General features: G+C 52.4%; 1 protein-coding gene across 2 annotated transcripts in view; it reads left to right on the top strand.

Moving 5' to 3' along the window:
• The window catches only part of CSK (C-terminal Src kinase), a 49,090-nt gene extending 29,387 nt beyond the window's left edge, over positions 1-19,703 (top strand). For both annotated transcript variants that reach the window (XM_029065104.2, XM_029065105.2), the window contains exons 3-13: positions 1,181-1,294; positions 1,531-1,643; positions 6,268-6,487; positions 9,583-9,676; positions 10,168-10,233; positions 15,148-15,247; positions 15,321-15,411; positions 16,364-16,437; positions 16,648-16,843; positions 17,358-17,444; positions 18,565-19,703. In XM_029065104.2, coding sequence (XP_028920937.1) covers positions 1,181-1,294; positions 1,531-1,643; positions 6,268-6,487; positions 9,583-9,676; positions 10,168-10,233; positions 15,148-15,247; positions 15,321-15,411; positions 16,364-16,437; positions 16,648-16,843; positions 17,358-17,444; positions 18,565-18,747 — 1,338 coding nt within the window. In that variant the 3' untranslated portion in view covers positions 18,748-19,703. The remainder of the gene's footprint in view (positions 1-1,180; positions 1,295-1,530; positions 1,644-6,267; positions 6,488-9,582; positions 9,677-10,167; positions 10,234-15,147; positions 15,248-15,320; positions 15,412-16,363; positions 16,438-16,647; positions 16,844-17,357; positions 17,445-18,564) is intronic.
• Positions 19,704-20,626: the final 923 nt, after the last annotated feature.

The following is a 20,626-nucleotide window of genomic DNA, read 5'->3' as shown; positions in this document are numbered from 1 at the left end:
CAAGATAATCAAGTTGGGCAAAGTCTATGTCCCACATGGGGCTCACAGTCTTAATCCCCATTTTAGAGATGAGGTATCCAAGACACAGAGAAGTTAAATGACTTGTCCAAAGTCACACAGCAGAGAAGTGGCAGAGCCTGTATTAGAACCCAGCACCTTCTGTCTCCTAGGCCCACACTCTATCCAGTAGGCCACGCTGCTTCTCAGTCCCACCAGGGGTTGTGTTTTCCCCTGACTTTTGCGCTAGAGTGAGGCAGCAGAATCAGGATCTTTTCTTCCGACAACACGAGACTCCTTTTGGATTTGGTGTACTGTGGGTTCGGAAGACAGGGCAGTCTGTCCAGGACTCTTTGAGAAGGCCACCCTCTTATCCTGGGAGAAATGGAGACCAGCCAGTGGAGTAAGGGGAGTGTCTTAGCCACCTTGGCAGAGAGGAAGAAGAGATAGTACCCCAGGGAGATGTAGTCTGAGGTGCTGGATCATTCATTCAATAGTATTTATTGAGAACTTTACTATATGCAGAGCACTGTACTAAGGGCTTGGAATATACAATTCGGCAACAGATAGAGACAATCCCTGCCCAATGACGGGCTCACAGTCTATCCGGGGAGACAGACGGCAGAGCAAAACAGAACGAAACAAAAACAATACAACATTATCACGATAAATAGAATCAAGGGGATGTACACCTCAGCAGAATAAATAGGGTAATAATATATACAAATGAGCGCAGTGCTGAGGGGAGGGGAAGGGGGGAGGGGAGGAGCAGAGGGTGGAGGGGGAGCAGAGGGAAAAGGGGGTAGCTCAGTCTGGGAAGGCCTCTTGGAGGAGGTGAGTTCTCAGTAGGAACAGTTGATCAATTCGTGGTTTTATTTAGTGCTTGCTGTGTGCAGAGCCCTGTACTAAGCACTTGGGAGAAGACAATATAGCAGAGTTGGTAGGCACGTTCCCTGCCCACAAGGAGCATGCAACTACTTAACCTTAGACCACACGCGGGGTTGAAAGCACAATCTAAGCAGGAAAGTCTGGAGACTCCCCATTTCCTCCATCACGCATTCTGGCCAAAAGGGGAGGGGTGCGTTCCCCCCACCCCCAGTCCGGCACCTCTAGGACTCCCCTGGAGAGCTGAGACCTCTGTGGCTTAGGGCTACCTCTCACCTGCCTGTGTGTCTCTTCTCAGGCCGTGTGGCCATCCGGTACAGAATGTATTGCCAAGTACAATTTCCATGGCACAGCAGAGCAAGACCTGCCCTTCTGCAAGGGTGACGTTCTCACCATCGTTGCCGTCACCAAGGTAAACCATCGGCGGCAGGACTCGGCTGGGTGCAGGGGGTGAAACACAGGCCCTGGGGGTGACTGGGGGCTTTGAGTGCTTGGGTTTGCCTCAGTTTCCCCACATCTCAGAACTGACACCCCTCTCTAACCCGCCTGGTGCTCCCCAAGAGCAGTGGGGGTAGGGGGAAGTGCCACGATGCCAGGGAGGGTCCTGGGTGTTGCGAAGGTGTGGCAAATATCACTCTTCCCTTGCAGGATCCTAACTGGTACAAAGCCAAAAATAACGTGGGCCGTGAAGGTATCATCCCTGCCAACTACGTCCAGAAGCGGGAAGGAGTGAAAGCGGGCACCAAACTGAGCCTTATGCCGTGAGTACCCAGCACGAACAGGAACGGGGTGGGGAGGGTTACTGAGTAGGACAGGGTAATGGTCGGCCTTGGGTTGCTAACATGTACTTCTTGGTGACAGCTCAGTGACAGCTGTGTCCATCTTCTTTAGGATGGTCCAGTTTTGGGGTCCTTCTTCCATGCTGTTTACCTGAACTTCAAGGCTACCCCCTAGGGGGAAGAACTGATCTCTAGGCATGCCCAGGGCTGAGAAGCCTTGGAGACCTGCCCAAGATGAGGGAAGCCTCAGCTTATCGTCAGGGGAATGGACCTTCTCTCGGGCTCCTCTGCCCTCCCTTTCAATCTGTCTGGGAATGCTGACTAGAATTCCCCCATAGACCTAGAGCCTAACTTCAGCTGGTTGAGCCCAGGCCCAGGCCATGTCCCTGGTACACCTGCACAGCCTCTCTGACGTCTCAATCAATCCATGGTATTTACTGAGCACTTACTTTGTTCAAGGCATTGCTCTAAGCACTTGGGAGAGAACAGTACAACACAGTTGGTTAGACCTGTTCCCTGCCCAGTGGAAGTTTATAGTCTTGCGGGAGGTGGGGAGGGGTGACAGACACTAAATTGAATTATGGATAGGCTGTAGAGTGATCATCTTCAACTGTTCACTCCCCAATGGCTTCTTCCCCACTGCTTTCAAACATGCTCATGTCTTCCCATCTTAGAAAAACCCCTCCCTTGACCCCCTGGCTCCCTCCATTTATCTCCCCATCTCCCTCCTACCATTCCTCTCTAAACTCCATGAGTGAGTTGTCTACACCTGCTCTCTCAAATCCTTCACCTCCAAGTCTCTCCTTGACCCCCTCCAATCTGGCTGCCATCCCCTTCACTCCACAGAAACCGTCCTCTCAAAGGTCACCAATGATCTCCTCCTTGCCAAATCCAGTGTGGCCTCTACTCCATCCTAACCCTCCTCGACCTCTCAGCTGCCTTCAGCATTGTCAACCATCCCCTTCTCCTGGAAACATTATCCAACCTTGGCTTCACTGATACTGTCCTCTCTTGGCTCTCCTTTTATATCTCTGGCCGTTTATTCTCAGTCTTCTTAGTGGGCTCCTCCTCTGCCTCCCACCCCCTAACTGTGGGGGTCACTCAAAGTTCAGTTCTGGGTCCCCGTTTATTCTGCGTCTACACCCACTCCCTTGGAGAACTCATTCGCTTCCAAGGCTTCAACTATCACCTCTGCGGATGATACCCAAATCTATATCTCCAGCCCTGACCTCTCCTCGTCTCTGCAGTCTCGCATTTCCTCTTGCTTTCAAGATATCTCTGTTTGGATGTCATCCCGTCATCTCAAACTTAACATGTCCAAAACAGAACTTATCTTCCCACCCAAAGTCTGTCGTCCTCCTGATTTTCCCATTCCTGGAGACGGTGCTGCCATCCTTTCTGTCTCACAAGCCTGTAACCTTGGCATTACCATTAACTACTCTCTCTCCTTCAACCCACATATTCAACCCATCACTAAATCCTGTTGGTCCCACAGTCACAACATTGCTAAAATCCACCCTTTCTCTCCATCCAAACTGCTACCATGTTAGTCCAGTCTCTCATCCTATCCCATTTGGATTAATAATAATGTTGGTATTTGTTAAGCGCTTACTATGTGCAGAGCACGGTTCTAAGCGCTGGGGTAGACACAGGGGAATCAGGTTGTCCCACGTGGGGCTCACAGTCTTAATCCCCATTTTACAGATGAGGTAACTGAGGCACAGAGAAGTTAAGTGACTTGCCCATAGTCACACAGCTGACAAGTGGCAGAGCTGGGATTTGAACTCATGACCTCTGACTCCAAAGCCCGTGCTCTTTCCACTGAGCCACGCTGCTTCTCATAGTGCTTCAGCCTCCTTGCTGACCTCCCAGCCTCTGTCCCTCCCCACTCCAGTTCATATTTCTGCTGCCCAGATAATTTTTCTTCAGAAGCATACAGGACATGTCCCCCCACTTCTCAGAAAACTCCAGTGGTTGCCCATCTACCTCCACATCAATTAGAAACTCATCATTGGCTTTAAAGCATTCAGTCACCTTGCCGCCTGCTACATCACCTCACTACTCTCCTTCTGCGACCCAGCCTGCACACGTTGCTCCTCTAATGCTAACCTTCTCACTGTGCCTCGATCTCATCTGTCTCGCCGCCGACCCCTGGCCCACGTTCTGCCTCTGGCCTGGAATGCCCTCCCTCTTCAAATCCTACAGACATTCACACCCACCCACCCCCACCAAAGCCTTACTGAAAGCACACTAAGCCCCCCTTTCCTTTTCTCCCACTCCCTTCTGCGTCTCCCTGGCTTGCCCCCTATGTTCTTCCCCTCTCCCAGCTCCACAGAACTTATGTACATTTCTGTAATTTATCTAATAATGTTGGTATTTGTTAAGCACTTACTAGGTGCCGAGCACTGTTCTAAGCGCTGGATATTCATATTAATGTCTGTCTCCCCCTCTCTAGACTGTAAACTTGTTGTGGGCAGGGAATGTGTCTGTTGTCTTGTACTCTCCAAATGCTTAGTTCAGTACCCTGCACACAGTAAGCACTCAATAAATACGACTGAATGAATGAAGTGCTTAAAGCCTACCAATGCAGGTAGATAAGGCGGCACAAAAAGGTGAGGGAGTAGATGAAATGAGGGCTTAGTCGGGGAAGGCCATTTGGAGGAGATGTGATTTTAGTAAGACTTTGAAGGTGGGGAAAGTATGGTTTTTTCATTCAAACTGCACCGCGCTGGGTCCAAGCACATGTTGTTTTCCGCCTCGAATGTTGCATCAGCCTCCTCACTGACCTCCCTTCTTCCTGTCTCTCCCCTATCAAGTCCATATTTTGCTCTGCTACCCTAATCATTTTTCTAAACAATCATTCTGTGCATTTCTCCCCCCTCCTCAAAAGTCTCCATGGTTGCCCACCCACCTCCGCATCGGTTAGAAACTTCTATCAACTTTGAGGCCCTCCATCAGCTCCTTCTCCCTTCTACCTATCCTCACTTTTCTCCTACTACAACCCAGCCCGCCCGCTTCGCTCCTCTAACACCTACCTACTTCCTGTGCCTCAGTTTCATCTCTCTTGCAGTTAACCCATGCTCATGTCTTCTCAGCCACCTGGTACTCCCTCCCCTTTCATATCTATCAATCATATTTACTGAGTGCTTACTGTGTGCCGAACTCTGTACTAAACTCTTGGCAGAATACAATATAACAGAATTGATAGACCCGCTCGCTAGACAGCGAGCTTGCAGTCGAAAGGGGGAGACATACATTAATATAAATAAATTACGGTTGTGTACGTAAGTCCTGCGGGGCTGAAGGAAGGGTGAATAAAGGATGCTAATTCAAGTGCAAGGGTGATGCAGAAGGTAGTGAGAAAAGCAGTATGAGCTAGTGGATAGAGCGCAGGCTTGGAAGTCAGAAGGACCTGGCTTCTTATTCTGGCTCTGCCACTCATCTGCTCTCTGACCTTGGAAAGGTCACTAAATTTCTCTAGGCCTCAATTACCTCATCTGCAAAATGGGGATTAAGACTGTGAGCCTCATATGGACGTGGACTGTGTCCAACCTGGTTACTTTGTATCTGCCCCGCTGCCGGGCACATAGCAAGCGCTTAACAAAAACCATTAAAAAAAAAAAAAAGAGGAAATGAGGGCTATAACTGGAGGGAGATGAGGCAATAACTGGAGGTCAAGAGAGGGGTTTTTTAGGATAGGGGAGACATGGGCATGTTTGAAAACAGTGGGAAAAAGCCATGGGAGATTGAACAGTTGAAGATGGTGATCAAGGAAGGAAGAAAGACAGGGGCAAACACTTCGTTACGGTGTGGAGGGATGGGGTCCAAATCTCCCAACCTTCTAAAATCATATTTCTTCCAGGAAGCCTTCCCTGACTAACCTCCCATCTCCCCACCCTGCTCTCCCTCCTTTCTGTGTCACTAGGCACCTGAGTCCATTCCCCCTAAGCACTTTATTGCTTACCCTGTCCCCAGCCCCTCAGCACTTAGTTACATTTCATTTTACTCTGCCACTTCCCCTATCTCTAACTTCCCACTAATTTATAAGCTCTATGAGGGCAGGGTTTAGGCCTTCCAACTCTTGTGCTCTCCCAAGTGCAGTGCTCTGCGCACAGTAAGTGTTCAGTAAATATCACTGTTAAGGTCACAGCTCCTCGGATTAAGCCGTGTTTCCCTCAGCTCCTTGTCCCTTCTCCGTTGTCTCTGGGCTTGGGTCTGCACCCTCTGGCCACTTGATATTCACCCCACTCTCAGCCCCACAGCACTTATGTACATATCTGCAACTTATTTATTAGTATTAGTGTCTGTCTCCCCATCTGGATTGTAAACTCACTGTGGGCAGGGAATGTGTCTGCGAACTCTCCCAAGCGCTTAGTATGGTGTTCTGCGCACAGTAAGCACTCAGTAAATACTATGGACTTATGGATCGATGGATGCTGGCCCCAGGTGGTTGAGGCTGGGAGGTCCATCTCAGGGTCCAGGTGGCCAGAACGTAGGCCTCGAATGGCAGCAGTCCATAGGCCACGCCCCCGCCCAATTTGGACCTGGGGTGACTCTGCTGGTGGCCGGACTGTACCCCTCACCATCTCTCTCCCCCGGCCCCCAGCTGGTTCCATGGGAAAATCACACGGGAGCAGGCAGAGCGGCTGCTGTACCCGCCCGAGACGGGGCTGTTCCTGGTGCGGGAGAGCACCAACTACCCAGGGGACTACACGCTGTGCGTCAGCTGCGAGGGCAAGGTGGAGCACTACCGCATCATTTACAATGCCAGCAAACTGAGCATCGACGAGGAGGTCTACTTTGAGAACCTCATGCAGCTGGTGGAGGTGAGCATGCCCCACCCCATCCCACCCGGCCCTTGGACTCCGACGGACCCCGGAAGCCCCTGGCCTGCCGGGCCACTCTGGCGGGCCCCGTTGAAGCTGTGAGCGAGAGCCGGCCCTGCCCTCCCTGCTCAGATATCTTCTGGAGCCCAGCCTGTTCCCCTGTGCCCACACATTCCCACTCTCCTTCTGGAGACACACAGGCGTACACACACATACACCTACATGCTTGTTCATAGAAAACTCACATTCGCTCCCCTACTGTACCCACACACATGCTCTGACACTTAGGTACACACACCTACACTCTTATTCATACAGACTCACACTTGCTTCCCTATTGTATATACACACACTCACACATCGGCAAACACACCTACGCACTTGTTCATAGACACTCGCTACTCTACTGTACCCACACACATACTGACACGTAGAGACACACAACTACAAGCTCGTTCGTACAGACATTGAGAATCACACTTGCTCCCTACTGTGTACATACATACCCGCACACCTGTGCACGTACACACATACCCACCCCTCAGAAAGCAGCATGGCCCAGTTGAAAGAGCCTGGACCTGGGAGTTGGGTGACCTAGGTGCTAATCCCAGCTCTGCTGTTTTCCTGATGTGTCACCTTAGGCAAGTCACTTCACTTCTGGGCCTCGGTGTACTTGTCTCTAAAATGGGGATTAATTACCTGTTTTCCCTCCCTCTGAGGCTGTGAGCCTCATGTGGGACAAGGACTGTGTTCCCTCCAATTGTCTTGTATGTACCCCAGCACTAAACACAGGGCTTGGCACTTAATAAGCACTTAACAAAAACATCAATGATGAATACTGTTCATGTAGACATTCAGATTCACACTCTCACGCTCACTCACTGTACCCAAACACACACACACCTACACGCTTATTCTTACCGACATTGACTCACACTGGCATACACTAGCTCCCCTACTGTACTGACACCCGTAGACACACACCTACGGACTTGCTTCTAGAGACTCACACTTGCACCCCTATTGTGCCACAAACACGCAGTCTCACACACCTACGGGCTTGTTTTTGCAGACTTATGTATATACATATATAGTACCCACACAAGTAAACGTGGGCACACTCTCCCACCTGCACACACTCTCTCCTGTACTGTACCCACACACCATTTATAGATCCACCCACTTATATGTCGATACACACCCTCAGACACAGTCGCTCCCATACTGAACCTACATATACGTCCTTACCTACGTTGTACATATATAGTCAGACTCCCCCATCCTCTTACATGTGCTGCCATATACCATATCTCTGTCTACTCACCTATACAAGCAACCCTACCCAGGTACATGCCTACCCACCCAGGGTTTTCATTCTCCCAAGTAGGATTTAGATATTCACCTGGACGTGTATCTCTACCTCTTGTCTGCTGTGTGAACGTGGGCAAGTCACTTAACTTGTCGGGGCCTCAGTTCCCTCATCTGCAAAATGAGGATTCACTACCTATTCTCCCTCCCACTTAGACTGTGAACTGAGCGAGGGATCTGTTTATCTTGTATCTATCCCAGCGCTTAGTGCAGTGTTCGGTTCATAATAAGCACTTAAATACCACAGTTGCTATTATCGCACCCAACCCCTTCTCCCCGCACGCTCACACTTCCAAACCCACCTTCATATACCTGACAACCCCCACCCCCTCACCAGATAGCGAAACCCTTAGCCGCCAAACTGAAGAAACAAAATAGTGTGGGGCACTTTCTTACAAGAGAATTCTTTTTGAAGTCCTTTAAAAGGTTATTAAATTATATACTGGATTATTGGGACAAACAGTTATTAAGGCTGGAATGAGCTTGTTACACAGGGTTTGATGGGCCTCACCCATCCATAACTATTTGCATATACTTGCTTCCACAGCCAGCACGTGCGGCTGAACCCGTGCTCCCCTTCCCCCACCCGTCACTTTCTCTTTCTGCCATCTAGTCAGATCTTTGTAAAGCCTGGGCCTGGTCTGCCCCCTGGCCTGAGCTCTTTCTCCCTGGCTACGGTGGGCATGGGGACTGGAGAGTACCCATGGGGAGGGGGTGCTGCAAGAGACCAGGGTCTGTGGGTCACCACTGTTTCCCAGGGGGATTACAGGGGAGGGGGGACTCGCCCTCCGGCTGTCATCCTCAACCCCCACCCCCACCCCCACCCCGGCACCCCTTGCCCCACCTGATTGGGTCTGCCGGCACCAGTCCCCGTCCCTTCCCACGCCCGCTCCTCCCCCGCCCCCTCCGCTCCGCTGCCTGTGGTTGCGGGCGGGTGACTGGCTCTGCCCGATAGCAGCCGGGGCGTTTCCTGTCCCGGGTCCCACCGGCAGGAAGCTGAGCAGCGGCTGGCTGCTCTCGCCCCCTCAGAATGATTAGTTCCGGGCACGGAGGGAGAGGGAGAGAACAAGATGGGGTAGGGAATGGAGGGGTTCTTAGGTCCCCTAGGGCCCGGAGCCAACCCGTGGGAAGAGAGGGTACGATGGCACCGAGGAGGATTTGAGACTGAGTGGGTGGGATGGGCCAGATCTGGGGGGATGTGGGATAGGAGGAAGAGGAGTGGCGGGGGGAGTCTGGCGCTCCCTGAGAGGGGCTCCCAGGGCGCCTCTGTCTCCCACTTCCAGGAGTCCAGCTTGGTTTCTCCCCGAGGCCGGGGACGGGAGCCCTTTGCCCTCCCAACCCCTGCCCGGGCCAGTGACAAAGTCCCCCAGTCCAGGAACCCGGGCAAGCCTGGTCCCGTGCTGCCCCCTGGTGGGCAGAATGGGTTAGGCGCCCCTAACTGCACTGCCCCTGCCCCCTGCACCACTTTTGGGGATCGGCGGGGAGACGGGACACCGACCTACCCTAATACAGAATGGGTGGAGATTCGGGGGAAAGGAGGAGGTGAACCCTACAGCAGGTGCAGCTGGATCCCGAAGTCACCGTGAGGGTTGGGATAGCCGGTGGGGGCAGGGAGAGCCGTGACCTGAGGAGTCCAGTAGAACTGGGATGTGGGGAAGGACTGGGGGATGCTGGGAGATGGTGTGTGCTGTCCTGGGCCTCAGCCTCGTGTCGCCTCCCCCCGACAGCACTACACCACAGATGCGGACGGCCTCTGCACCCGCCTCATCAAGCCAAAGCTCATGGAGGGCACCGTAGCGGCACAGGACGAGTTCTCCCGGAGTGAGTCTTTTTCCCCGTCCCCATTGCCTGCAGCCTCCGTACCCTCCCTGGGGATGCCTTCCAACCCCTACCTATCCCCAGTCCCCAATCCACCCAGTCCTTCACCCACCCAGCTCCTGGTCCCTAACCCAACCCCATCCCCTAATCCTTACGCAGCCTGGCTCAGTGGAAAGAGCACAGGCTTGGGAGTCAGAGGTCCTGGGTTCTAATCCTGGCTCCGCCACTTGTGAGCTGTGTGACTTCGGGCGAGTCACTTAACTTCTCTGTGCCTCAGTTACCTCATCTGTAAAATGGGGATTATGTCTGGGAGCCCCATGAGGGGCAACCTGATTGCCTTGCATCCCCCCCAGCGCTTAGAATCGTGCTTGGCCCATAGTAAGCGCTTAACAAATACCATTATTATTATTATTATTACTAATCCACAATCCCATCCCCAGTCGCCTCTGGCTCTCCCCCCCAGCTCAGCTGTCTCCTCCCACACTCTCCCGCAGGTGGCTGGGCCCTCAACATGAAAGACTTGAAGCTGCTGCAGACCATTGGGAAGGGGGAGTTTGGAGGTAAGACTGCAGCTCTCTAGAGTAAGCAGAGGGTGGGCTTGGGCCCCAGATAGTCACCAGGGACTGGTCTGAACTGGGAGAAACTTCCCAGCAGGGGAAAGACACAGCCCCTGCCTTCAGGGAGCTTACCAGGAGGCCAGCAATGCCGACCCGCTTGCTTGCTGGAGGGCGGCAGCGCTGTCTCTGACTCCATACTGGACTCTTGCCAGGGCACTGAGTAAATACCATCAGTTAGTTGAAGGAAAACATTGAATCCAACGGGAGCAGAATCACAAAGGTCGGAGGCATAAGGAAGCTTAAAAACCTGAGTCTCACACAGCCGTGACCCTGCCATTTGTAGGCCCTCCTTCCAGACACCCGAAAGGAGTTGGAGTAATGGGACTGGTCAGTGGGAGGGGGACTTGGTGGAGGTAGTCATCAGTCGGTGCTATCCTGTGAACACTTACTCTGTGCAGAGCACTGTGCTGAACACTTGGGAGAGTAGAATAGAATAGACAAGATCCCTGCCTTCGAAGAGCGTACAATCTATCAGGGGAGACAGACATTACAGTAAATGACAGGGGAAACGAGCGAGTCTGAAGATAAGGACATGAGGCCCAAGGGGGTGCCTAAATGTTAGAAATGAGAAATCAAGTGCCTAGGTGACACAGAAGGGAGGAAGAAGAGGGTAAGGAGATTTGTGATTAGTCAGGGAGGGCTTCCTGGAGGTGATGAGATTTTTGGAGGACATCAAAAGCGGGGAAAGCGGTGGACTATCGAATATGAAAGGGAAGTGATTCCACGTTAGAGGGAAGATGTGAACAAGGGGTCGATGGCGACAGGCGAGAGCAAAGCACTGTGAGAGGTTGGTGTTAGAGGAGTGTAATGTGCAGGCTAGGTTGTAGCAGGAAAGCCAGTTGGAAGGGGTCTCTAGCTATTGAAGGATTTCGAGGGCCAGGGAGATGAGCACAGTACGATGGAGTAATTTTGAGGAAGAGGTGGAATTGTGGCTCAGCAAAGAGGAGTAAGGGGGAATAGCCACACGAAGGAGCAGGAGTCAGTCAAATGTAGTTATTGAGTACTTACTGTTTGCAGAACACAATACTAAGTGCTTGGGAGAGGACAATATAACAATAAATGGACACACTCCCTTCCCACAATGAGTTTATCATCTAGAGGGGGAGACAGGTATCGATATAAATAAATAAATGACAGATATGTATGTAACTATTGTGGGGCTGGGGCGGCAGGGGGGATGAATAAAGGGAACAAGTCAGGGCAATGCAGAAGGGAGTGGGAGAAGATGAAAGGAGGGCTTAGTCAGGGAAGGCCTCTTGGAGGAAATGTGTCTTCAGTAAGTCTTTGAAGAGAGGGAGAGTAATTCTCTGTTGGAGATGAGGAGGGAGGGCTTTCCAGGACAGAGATAGAATGTGGGTAAAAGGTCAGTGACAAGATAGATGAGAGCAAGATACATTGAAAAGGTTAGCGGGAGATGAGCGAAGTGTGTGGGCTGGGTTCTAGTAGCAGAGTAGCGAGGTGAGGTAGGAGGAGCAAAGCGATTGAATGCTTCAAAGCCAATGGTGAGTTTCTATTTGATGTGGAGGTGGATGGGTAACCACTGGAGTTTCTGGAGGAGTGGGGAAACATGTCCTGACGTTTTTGAAGAAAAGTGATCAGGTGAGCAGAGTTAAATATGGACTGGAGTGGGGAGAGACAGGAGGCCGGGAGCTCAACAAGGAGGCTGAGTAATCAAGGGAGATAGGATGAGTGATTGGATTAACATGGTAGCAGTTTGGATGGAGAGGAAAGGGTGGATTTTAGTGATGTTGGATTCTAGTGATGTTGTTGAGGTCAAACCAACAGGATTTGCTGATGGATTGAATATATGAGTTGAATGAGAGAGAGGAGTCAAGGATAACACCAAGATTATGGGCTTGTGAGACAAGAAGGATGGTGGTACCATCTGCAGGAATGAGAAAGTGAGGGGGAGAATGGGGTTTGTGAGGGAAGATAAGTTCTGTTTTAGACATAAAAGGACATTCAGGTAGAGATGTCTTGAAGGTAAGAGGCCATGCACGACTGCAGAGAGGGAAAGAGATCAGGGCTGGAGATGTAGATTTGGGTATTATTCTCATAGAGGTGGTAGTTTGAAGCCATGGGAGTGAATGAGTTCTCCAAGGGAGTGGGTGTAGATGAAGAATAGAAGGGGACCCAGAACTAAAGAACCTTGAGGGACCCCCACAGTTAGGGGGTGGAAGGCAGAGGAGGAACCCATGAAAGACACTGAAAATGAGTGGCCAGAGAGCTAAGATGAGAACCAGGAGAGGACAGTATCAGTGAAGCCGAGGTTGATGTTTCCAGGAGAAGGGGGTGGTTGACAATGTTGAAGGCGGCTGAGAGGTCAAGAAGGATTAGGATGGAGTAGAGCCCGTTGGATTTGGCAAGGAGATCATTGGTGACCTTTGAGAGAGTAGTTTCTGTGGAGTGAGGGGAAGCAGCCAGATTGTAGGGGGATCAAGGAGTGAATTGGAGGAGAGAAACCTGTGTCAGTGGGTGTAGACAACTTGCTCAAAGATCTTGTCTATCTCACCACCAACCCCTCACCCATGTCATTCATTCAATAGTATTTATTGAGCGCTTACTATGTGCAGAGCACTGTACTAAGCGCTTGGAATGAACAAGTCGGCAACAGATAGAGACCCTGCCTCTGGCCTGAAATGCCCTCTCTCCTCAAATCTGACAGACTATTACTCTCCTCCACTTCAAAGCTTTATTAGAGGGCACATCTCTTCCAAGAAGCCTTCCTTGACTAAGCCCCCCTTTCCTCTTTTCCCACTTCCTTCTGCATTGCCCTGACTTGCTCGCTTTGTTCATCCCCCTTCCCAGTCCTACAGCACTTATTTACATGTCTTTAATTTATATTCTCCTCTGTCTTCTACCCATCTAGACTGTAAGCTCTTTGTGGGTGGGGAATGTGTCTATTTAGTGTTGTATTGAACTCTCCCAAGCACTGAGTTCAGTGCTCTGCATACAGTAAGTGTTCAATCAATGCATTTGAATGAATGAATGAGTTTGGAGAGGAGTGACAGATGGGGCGATAACTGGAGAGAGCCTTGGGTTCAGGTGAGGATATTTTTTAGGATAGAAGAGAAACAGGCATGTTTGAAAGCAGTGGGCAAGAAGCCACTGGAGAGCAAACAGTTGAAGATGGCAGTTAGGAAGAGAAGGGACGGGCCAAGTTTTTCAATAAGGGATGAAGGAATAGGGTCGATGCACAGGTCGAGGGCGTGGATTTTGAGAGAAGGCAGGCGATCTCCTCTGGAGATGCTTCTGCGAAAGATTGGAGAGTTGAAGAAGGAGCATGAGGGGGAAGTGACTGGGGAGAGGCAAGGGAGATTTTAGGGAGATCATGCCTGATAGTGCCAATTTTCTCAATAAAGTAGATAGCCAACTCATTAGGGGCAAGGGATAGAAGAGGTGAGGGAACAGGGTTTGAGGAGGGAGTTAAATGTCTGGAACAACTGGTGAGGTCAGTGGGCATGGGTGTCAGTAAGGATGGAGAAATTATTTTGCCGGGCAGGAGAGAGGGCAGAGTTAAGGCACGCAAGGATATACTTGAAGTGGATGAGGTCGGCCTGATATCTAGATTTCCGCCAGGAGCGCTCTGCACCTCATGCACAAGAGCGAAGAAGATAGAGGTGATCCAGAGCTGTGGGTTAGTGGTACGAGATGGAAGGGATAGGGGAGAAAGTGAGTTGAGTATGTCAGTTTGGTCATCAAGGGAAGGTAGTTTGGGTATGGAGATTAAATGGGGCTTGAAAAGTTGAGAAAAGTGGATGGGGTCAAAAGATCAGAGGTCTCTGTGTTGGAACAGCACAGATTTGTCAGGAGTAGATGTGTGGGAGAGAAGGCAGTTGAAAGATTTCAGAGTTGGTGAGGGTAGAGATTGTGCAGTGGCTAGAGATGAGGAGTTCAAGTGTGTGTCTAAGTTGGTGAGTAGTTGACATGGGGTCTAGCAGGAGATCAGTGGAGTCGAGTAATAGAAAGCAGTCAGTGGAAGCGTTGTCAGAAACATCTCTGTGGATATTGACATCCTCATGGATCAATGTAGGCTTGTAGAAAGAGAGAAGGAATGTAAGAAAGTGATCAAAATAGTTAAAAAAGTTGGAAGTGGGACATGGGGTCGTAGATGACTATTACTAGAATCTGGAGTGGGTGGTAGAGTGGGCTTCGAAGGAAGGGAAAGAAAAGGATGGAGGGGTGGAATGGTGTGGAAGTGGCATTGGGGCGTGAGAAGGAAGCCGACACCACCTCCTTTCCCAGTGAACTTGGGGAAGTGGGTAAAGATGAGACCTCCTCTGGAGAGAGTAGGAGGGGAAACTTGTCTGGGGAGAACCAGGTTTTAGTCAGGAACAGGTCAAGGATGAAGGGAATCTTCCCCTTGATGGAGTGGGGGCTCCACAGGCTGTGCTTGGTTGAAGCTACAGTGGAGATTTAGGGGGAGCGGATGGCGCGAGGGGTGAGGAGGGGTTGGATGGGAGTGAGTTAATGGGGGCCGGCGCTGGGAGGTGATTACAGGGATGGGGCGGGGGAGAGGGGTGGGGACAGTGCAAGGGGTGGGGAGGGGTTGGGTGGAGGAAGGGGAATGTGAAGTGTGATGGCTGAGGACAACTGGGATGGGCTGACTGGAGGGGGAAGATTGAAGGGTCATGGTGGGGGTGGAGGGCAGGAGCAGGAACTATAGCTGACATGACAAGAAGCCGGGGTGGAGAGCCGGAAGTCCATGCTTGGAAGAGTTTGGCTGAATGCGGGTGGCAACCAGGAGCCCAGGGAGCCTCCTGAGTGGGGCGGGGGAGGGGGCCCAGTTGGGAACCGGAAAAGGGCAGTAGGCGGGAGAGGTCCCTTGGCTCCCCTGACTCCCCGGTCGCCTTGCAGATGTGATGCTGGGGGACTACCGGGGAAAGAAAGTCGCCGTCAAGTGCATTAAGAACGACGCCACCGCCCAGGCTTTCCTGGCTGAGGCTTCCGTCATGACGTGAGTTGTGGGGCAGGGGCACCTTACTGGGGGGCCAAGGGGTGGCGGGCTGAGCTTCTCCCCGTGTCCGCAGGCAGCTCCGACACAGCAACCTGGTGCAGCTGTTGGGCGTGATCGTGGAGGAGAAGGGCGGTCTCTACATTGTCACTGAGTACATGGCGAAGGTGAGCCGGCTGCCCCTTCCCCCAGCCAAGAACAGTAATAAGATCTCTCATATTTGCTAAACACTTACCCTGTGCCAAGCACTGTACTAAGTGTTGGGGTAGATAAAAAGTCACCAGAGTTTGCAGTCCCTATCCCACCTGGGGTTCACAGTCTATTTAGGAGGGAGTAGGATTGAATCCCCATTTTACAGAAAAGTGATTTGCCCAAGGTCACACAACAGACAAGAGGAAGAACAGGGATTAGAACACAGATTATCTGACTCCTAGCCCTGGGCTCTTTCCACTAGGCCAAACTGCTTCTAAGAATTATTATTATTATTATTATTATTGTTGTTATTAAGTGCCGTCGAGTCATTTCCAATTCATAGCAAATCCATGGATATATTTTTTCCAGAACATCCTGTCCTCTGCTATAATCCTTCTAAGAATAGCTAAGAATAATAGAAGAGGAATAATTGTGCTATTTTCTAGGTGCTTACTATGTGCCATGCACTGTGCCAAGCACCTAGGTAGATACAGGATGATCGAATCAGACCTAGTGCCTGTTGGATATGGTGGTATTTGTCAAACGCTAACTGTGCATTAAGCATTGGGGTAGATACAGGATAATTGGATTGGACACAGGTGGTATTTTGTAAGCCCTTAGGATATGCCAAGCTCTGTGCTACACTTTGGGCTAGATGAAGTCACATCAGATATAGTACATGTTTCACCTGGGGCCCAAAATGTAAGGGAGAGGGAGAATGGGTATTTCATCCCCATTTTACAGAGGAGGACACTAAACCCCAGAGAAGTGAAATGACTTACCCAGGGTTACCCAGTAGCTAGAATTGGAACCCAGGTCTCCTGACTTCCAGGCCTGGATTCTCCTCTCACTTAACCCAGTGGGCTGACGGGAGAGGGTGGCTGGGGAGGGGCTGTGACCAATGGAGATTCTGGCTGTCCTCCACAGGGCAGCCTCGTGGATTACCTCCGTTCCCGGGGCAGATCGGTGCTGGGTGGAGACTGTCTTCTCAAGTTCTCCCTGTGAGTAGGGCAGCCAGGCTTTGGGAGCAGGGGCTGGGTGGTGACATGTGCAGTTTCCCCCCAGAGTGGGCCCAAACTGGTGGGTGGCGGCTCCCTGGGGAAGGGTCCCACTGGGCCGGGAGGGGTGACCTCCCTTGAAGGGGGCGGGGCAGGGAGGTTGGGGGCCGAAGAGACCCTGAGCCCCTGCGGCCCTGCCCCCTTCCCTGGCAGAGACGTCTGCGAGGCCATGGAGTACCTGGAGGACAACAACTTTGTTCACCGAGACTTGGCAGCCCGCAACGTGCTGGTATCTGAAGACAACGTCGCCAAAGTCAGTGACTTTGGGCTCACCAAGGAGGCATCCAGCACCCAGGACACTGGCAAGCTGCCGGTCAAATGGACGGCCCCTGAAGCCCTGAGAGAGAAGGTGAGGCAGCTGGGGTGTCATCGGAGGGGCCCGGGGGCGGAGAGGGAAGCGAGGGAGCCAGTGGCCCACCAGAACCCACCAAGCCAGCCCTCCAGGTTTGGGAGCTGGGCTCCAGGAGTCCGAGGTCCTTTCCTACTCACTTCTGGGCCCAACTTCAATGTCCCCCCCAGCTTCTGAGCTTCAGTTTCATCGATCTCAGGTGTGACACTGGGGGACCCTGGGTGAGACAGGCATTTTCCAGAGCACTGGGGTCATGGGAAAGGGGCAAGCCAGGCAGGCCTTCATCATGGGGCGTCCCCGTGGGTAGGGGGGACTGAACCACCCCAAATTTTCACGCGCTTGGACACCTAGTGTTTGGGGCGCTGCTTCTAGACTGTAAACCTGTTGTGGGCAGGGATTATCTCTATTGCTGAATTGTACTTTCCAAGCACTTAGTACAGTGCTCCGCACACAGTAAGTGCTCAATAAGTACGATTGAATGAATGAATGCTCTCACCCCTCTCTCCCCTGGCAGAAATTCTCCACCAAGTCAGATGTGTGGAGCTTCGGGATCCTCCTGTGGGAAATCTATTCCTTCGGACGAGTGCCTTATCCAAGGATCGTAAGTGTGGATGTCCCACCCCCCTGCTGGCTGCCTAGGGGAGGGGGGTGACCCAGATGGCCAGAGTGCCAGTTAGGAGCAGAGCCCTGTCCTGGCATGGGCAGCAAGGTGTAACCTGGAGAAGGAAAGTAAGGTCTGGCCTCAGAGGGCTCACTAGGCTGGCGGGAGAATCAGAACTGGCAAAGCTGTAAACATACCAGGAGGGATAAAGGAGGAATGACTGGTTTAGACCTTAAAAAATTCAGACAGAAGCGTGGGCTCTGAACGAGCTCTGATGCCGAGCAAGGGACAAGAGTTGGGTAACGTCGATCCAGGAAGGCTTCCTGGAGGAGGCTGGGTAATAACCTTTGGCAAGAGCCTTCAGTTTGAAGGAGAGAAGCCGTCAGTCCCTTTGGGAGATGGGGGAGAAGGCTGGGCAGGGCCTTGGAAGGTTAGCTGTGGGAAGACACTGAACAGATTTGCCTGATGGAAGCAAAGGGCCTGGGCCCACAGGGTGGGGATTGTTAGGCAGTAGGTCTGGAGGCCGTCTTGGAGAAGTCCTCACAGATGAGGACTTTGTGTGATGAGAGCAGCCAGGATCACCACCAAAGAAATTCATCTTTAAAATGGGGATTGAATACCTGTTCTCCCTCCTACTTCCTCCTCCCTCCCCATGTGGGACAGGGACTGTGTCCGGACCTGATTTATCTTGTTTCTTCCCCACCGCTTAGAACGGTCCTTGACACATAGTAAGTGCTTAACAAATATCACTTTGCTGGTTAGAGAGGAGAGGGGCTAGAGGCTAGAGAGGAGGTTGGAGGCTGAGAGGTCAGCCTGGAGTGAGGAGGTTGGAGGCTGAGAGGTCAGCCTGCAGTGAGGAGGTTGAAGGCTGGGAGGTCAGCCTGCAGTGAGGAGTTTGGAGGCGGGAAGGCCAGTGTGAAGCTGGAGGCTGGGAGGCCAACCTTGAGGCAGGGAGGCCAGTGTGGAAGCTGAAGGCGAGGTTGGAGGCAGTGAGTGCATCAGGGAGGCTGGCAAGGAAGCTGGAGGAAGCCAGCCCAGTTGCCACAGATATGGGGAGGAAGGGGAGTCTCCACCCAGCAAGACCCAGAAGTGATCACCTCCTCTCGCCTCCCCTCCCCAGCCTCTAAAGGATGTGGTCCCCCGTGTGGAGAAGGGCTACAAAATGGATGCCCCGGACGGCTGTCCCCCGGCCGTGTACGACGTTATGAAGAACTGCTGGCAGCTGGACACAACTATGAGGCCCTCCTTCCTGCAGCTGCGGGAACAGCTAGAACATATCAAAGCTCATGAGCTCCACCTGTGAACCTGAGGTGGGGAGGGGGGCCCTGTGCCCCCTCCCCCACACCCCCCAACAGAGACTGAGATGCCATCGGGCCCTGGACCTGCTCAGACTTAACCCTGGAAGAGACTTTGGACTTGGTGCCTATATTCCTGATCTCCCCCCGGCACTCCCCCCAGCACCTTCTCCGAGCCTGTTCCCCCATGCTGGGGATCCCAGAGTTGAGCCAGGTGGAGAAGTGTGTGCTGGGAGTTGCCAGGTGCTGTCTCTCTGTCCCCAAGGGGGATGTCACGGGGCAGGGCCAGGCGGGTTGGCGGGGGCAGTGAGTCCACCACACAACCTTGTAGCATGCTGTCCAAGCCGCCACCTCCTCCTCGCCCTGGCTTGGCTACCTCCCTCTGCCCCATTTCCCTCAGGCCCCCTGCTCCTCCTCGCCTCCCCCAAAACAATCAGTCTGGACCTCTCTGACTGGTCTGGGACAGTCCAGGAGGAGAATCTGGAAACTGCACTGGAGCAGAGTGAACAGATGGGGAAAGGAGACAGAGAAACACCCCCAGCCTCTGAGCTCCCTCTCTTCCCCCCTGCCTCCCTCTCTCTTTGGCTCTCTTTGGTTACAGTTTAATTTCCCCTTTTTTATGATTTTTTTGTGTGTGTTATTTTTTATTATTTTCAAGTCAAGGAAGACCACCGCTGGTCATTTTACACAAAAGTACGAATCTTATTTTTAATGTAATAAAAGGGAAAAAAAATGGGGTTTAAAAAAATGCTCTCCCTCCCCCATCACGAGCTCTCCCCCTCCCCCACCTCCCACCTACACCAGGAGGGGAGGGGACCAGCCGCCGTGTTTGCCCTTGACCTCGTTGCAGTGTTTGCATGCCGTTCCCAGAGGCCTTTGCAGTCCTGTCCAGTGCTTTCCTCTCATGTATTGCTGGCCCTGTGAGGTGATACTGTAATAAATCATTCCATAAAGACCCAGCTACCTCTGGCCTCCGCTCTCCCTCTTGCTTTTTCTCTGAGCTCCCTCCCCTATCCACCCCTCTCCATAGCCCTACCAACCCCAAGTGGGGTCTCCCGGGTATTTTGCTTCCCTTACTTACTGGGAAAATAGGTAATTGGGAAAGGCCCACCGGTTGGTATTTTCTTCATTGCCAGCTCTGGGTGAGACAGAATCAGCTCATTTTCCCCGATGGGAGCTGGAAGCCACCCCTTCTCTAGGTCATGGGATGGAGATGCCCCGAGACCTTCAGGGAAAGAATGCTGTTCACCTTCACCAGTGCTGCCGGCGTCTCGCCAACCCTGGGCAATCCGTAAGGCCTAATAACGGGTCCTGTGGCTGGGCTCAGAGTCCCAGAAGATGGCACTCAAGAAATAGTGCCGTCTGAGTGCCCAGATCCCTGGGTGAGGCGCGCTGTGGCTCTGGGTGTGCTGGGTCGTTCCTTCTCGTGCCACTCTGCTTGCCTCATCCTTCTGCCACAGTGACATGGACTGGTGGAGGAGCATTTGGAAGTGGTTTGGGTTGGGGAAAGTTGGTTGTTGAGAAGGGCCGGGGAGGTGTGGGTGGAGATGATTCAAGTAGGATTCTCCCCATTCCCCTATTCTCCTGGAGCCCTGAATCCAGGAGCTAGAGGGAAGGCTGCCTTTTCTTGGTGAAGGGGTGGGCAGAGAGGAGGGCTGGTTCAGGAGCCAGTTGGCACTGAAGCTGGGTGAGAGGGGCGAGTGGGCAGGGGAAGGTGCTTGTTGGGATGGGATAGAGGGAAGGGCGGAGAGGGTAGCTCCAGGTCCCTACTGAGGCAGCTGGGTAGGGGTTGAGGCAGAGAGAATCTGGGCTCATCTCTCAAAGTCCACCCCATCTTGGGCGTGGGATGAGTGGGGGTGGGGGAACTCCAGGCCCATGCCAGCCCCA

This window comes from Ornithorhynchus anatinus, chromosome 5 (assembly GCF_004115215.2).
Source record: "Ornithorhynchus anatinus isolate Pmale09 chromosome 5, mOrnAna1.pri.v4, whole genome shotgun sequence".
Lineage (NCBI taxonomy): Eukaryota > Metazoa > Chordata > Mammalia > Monotremata > Ornithorhynchidae > Ornithorhynchus > Ornithorhynchus anatinus.
The sequence above is the reverse complement of the archived record's forward strand: the minus strand, read 5'-3'. Positions and strand labels throughout refer to the sequence as shown.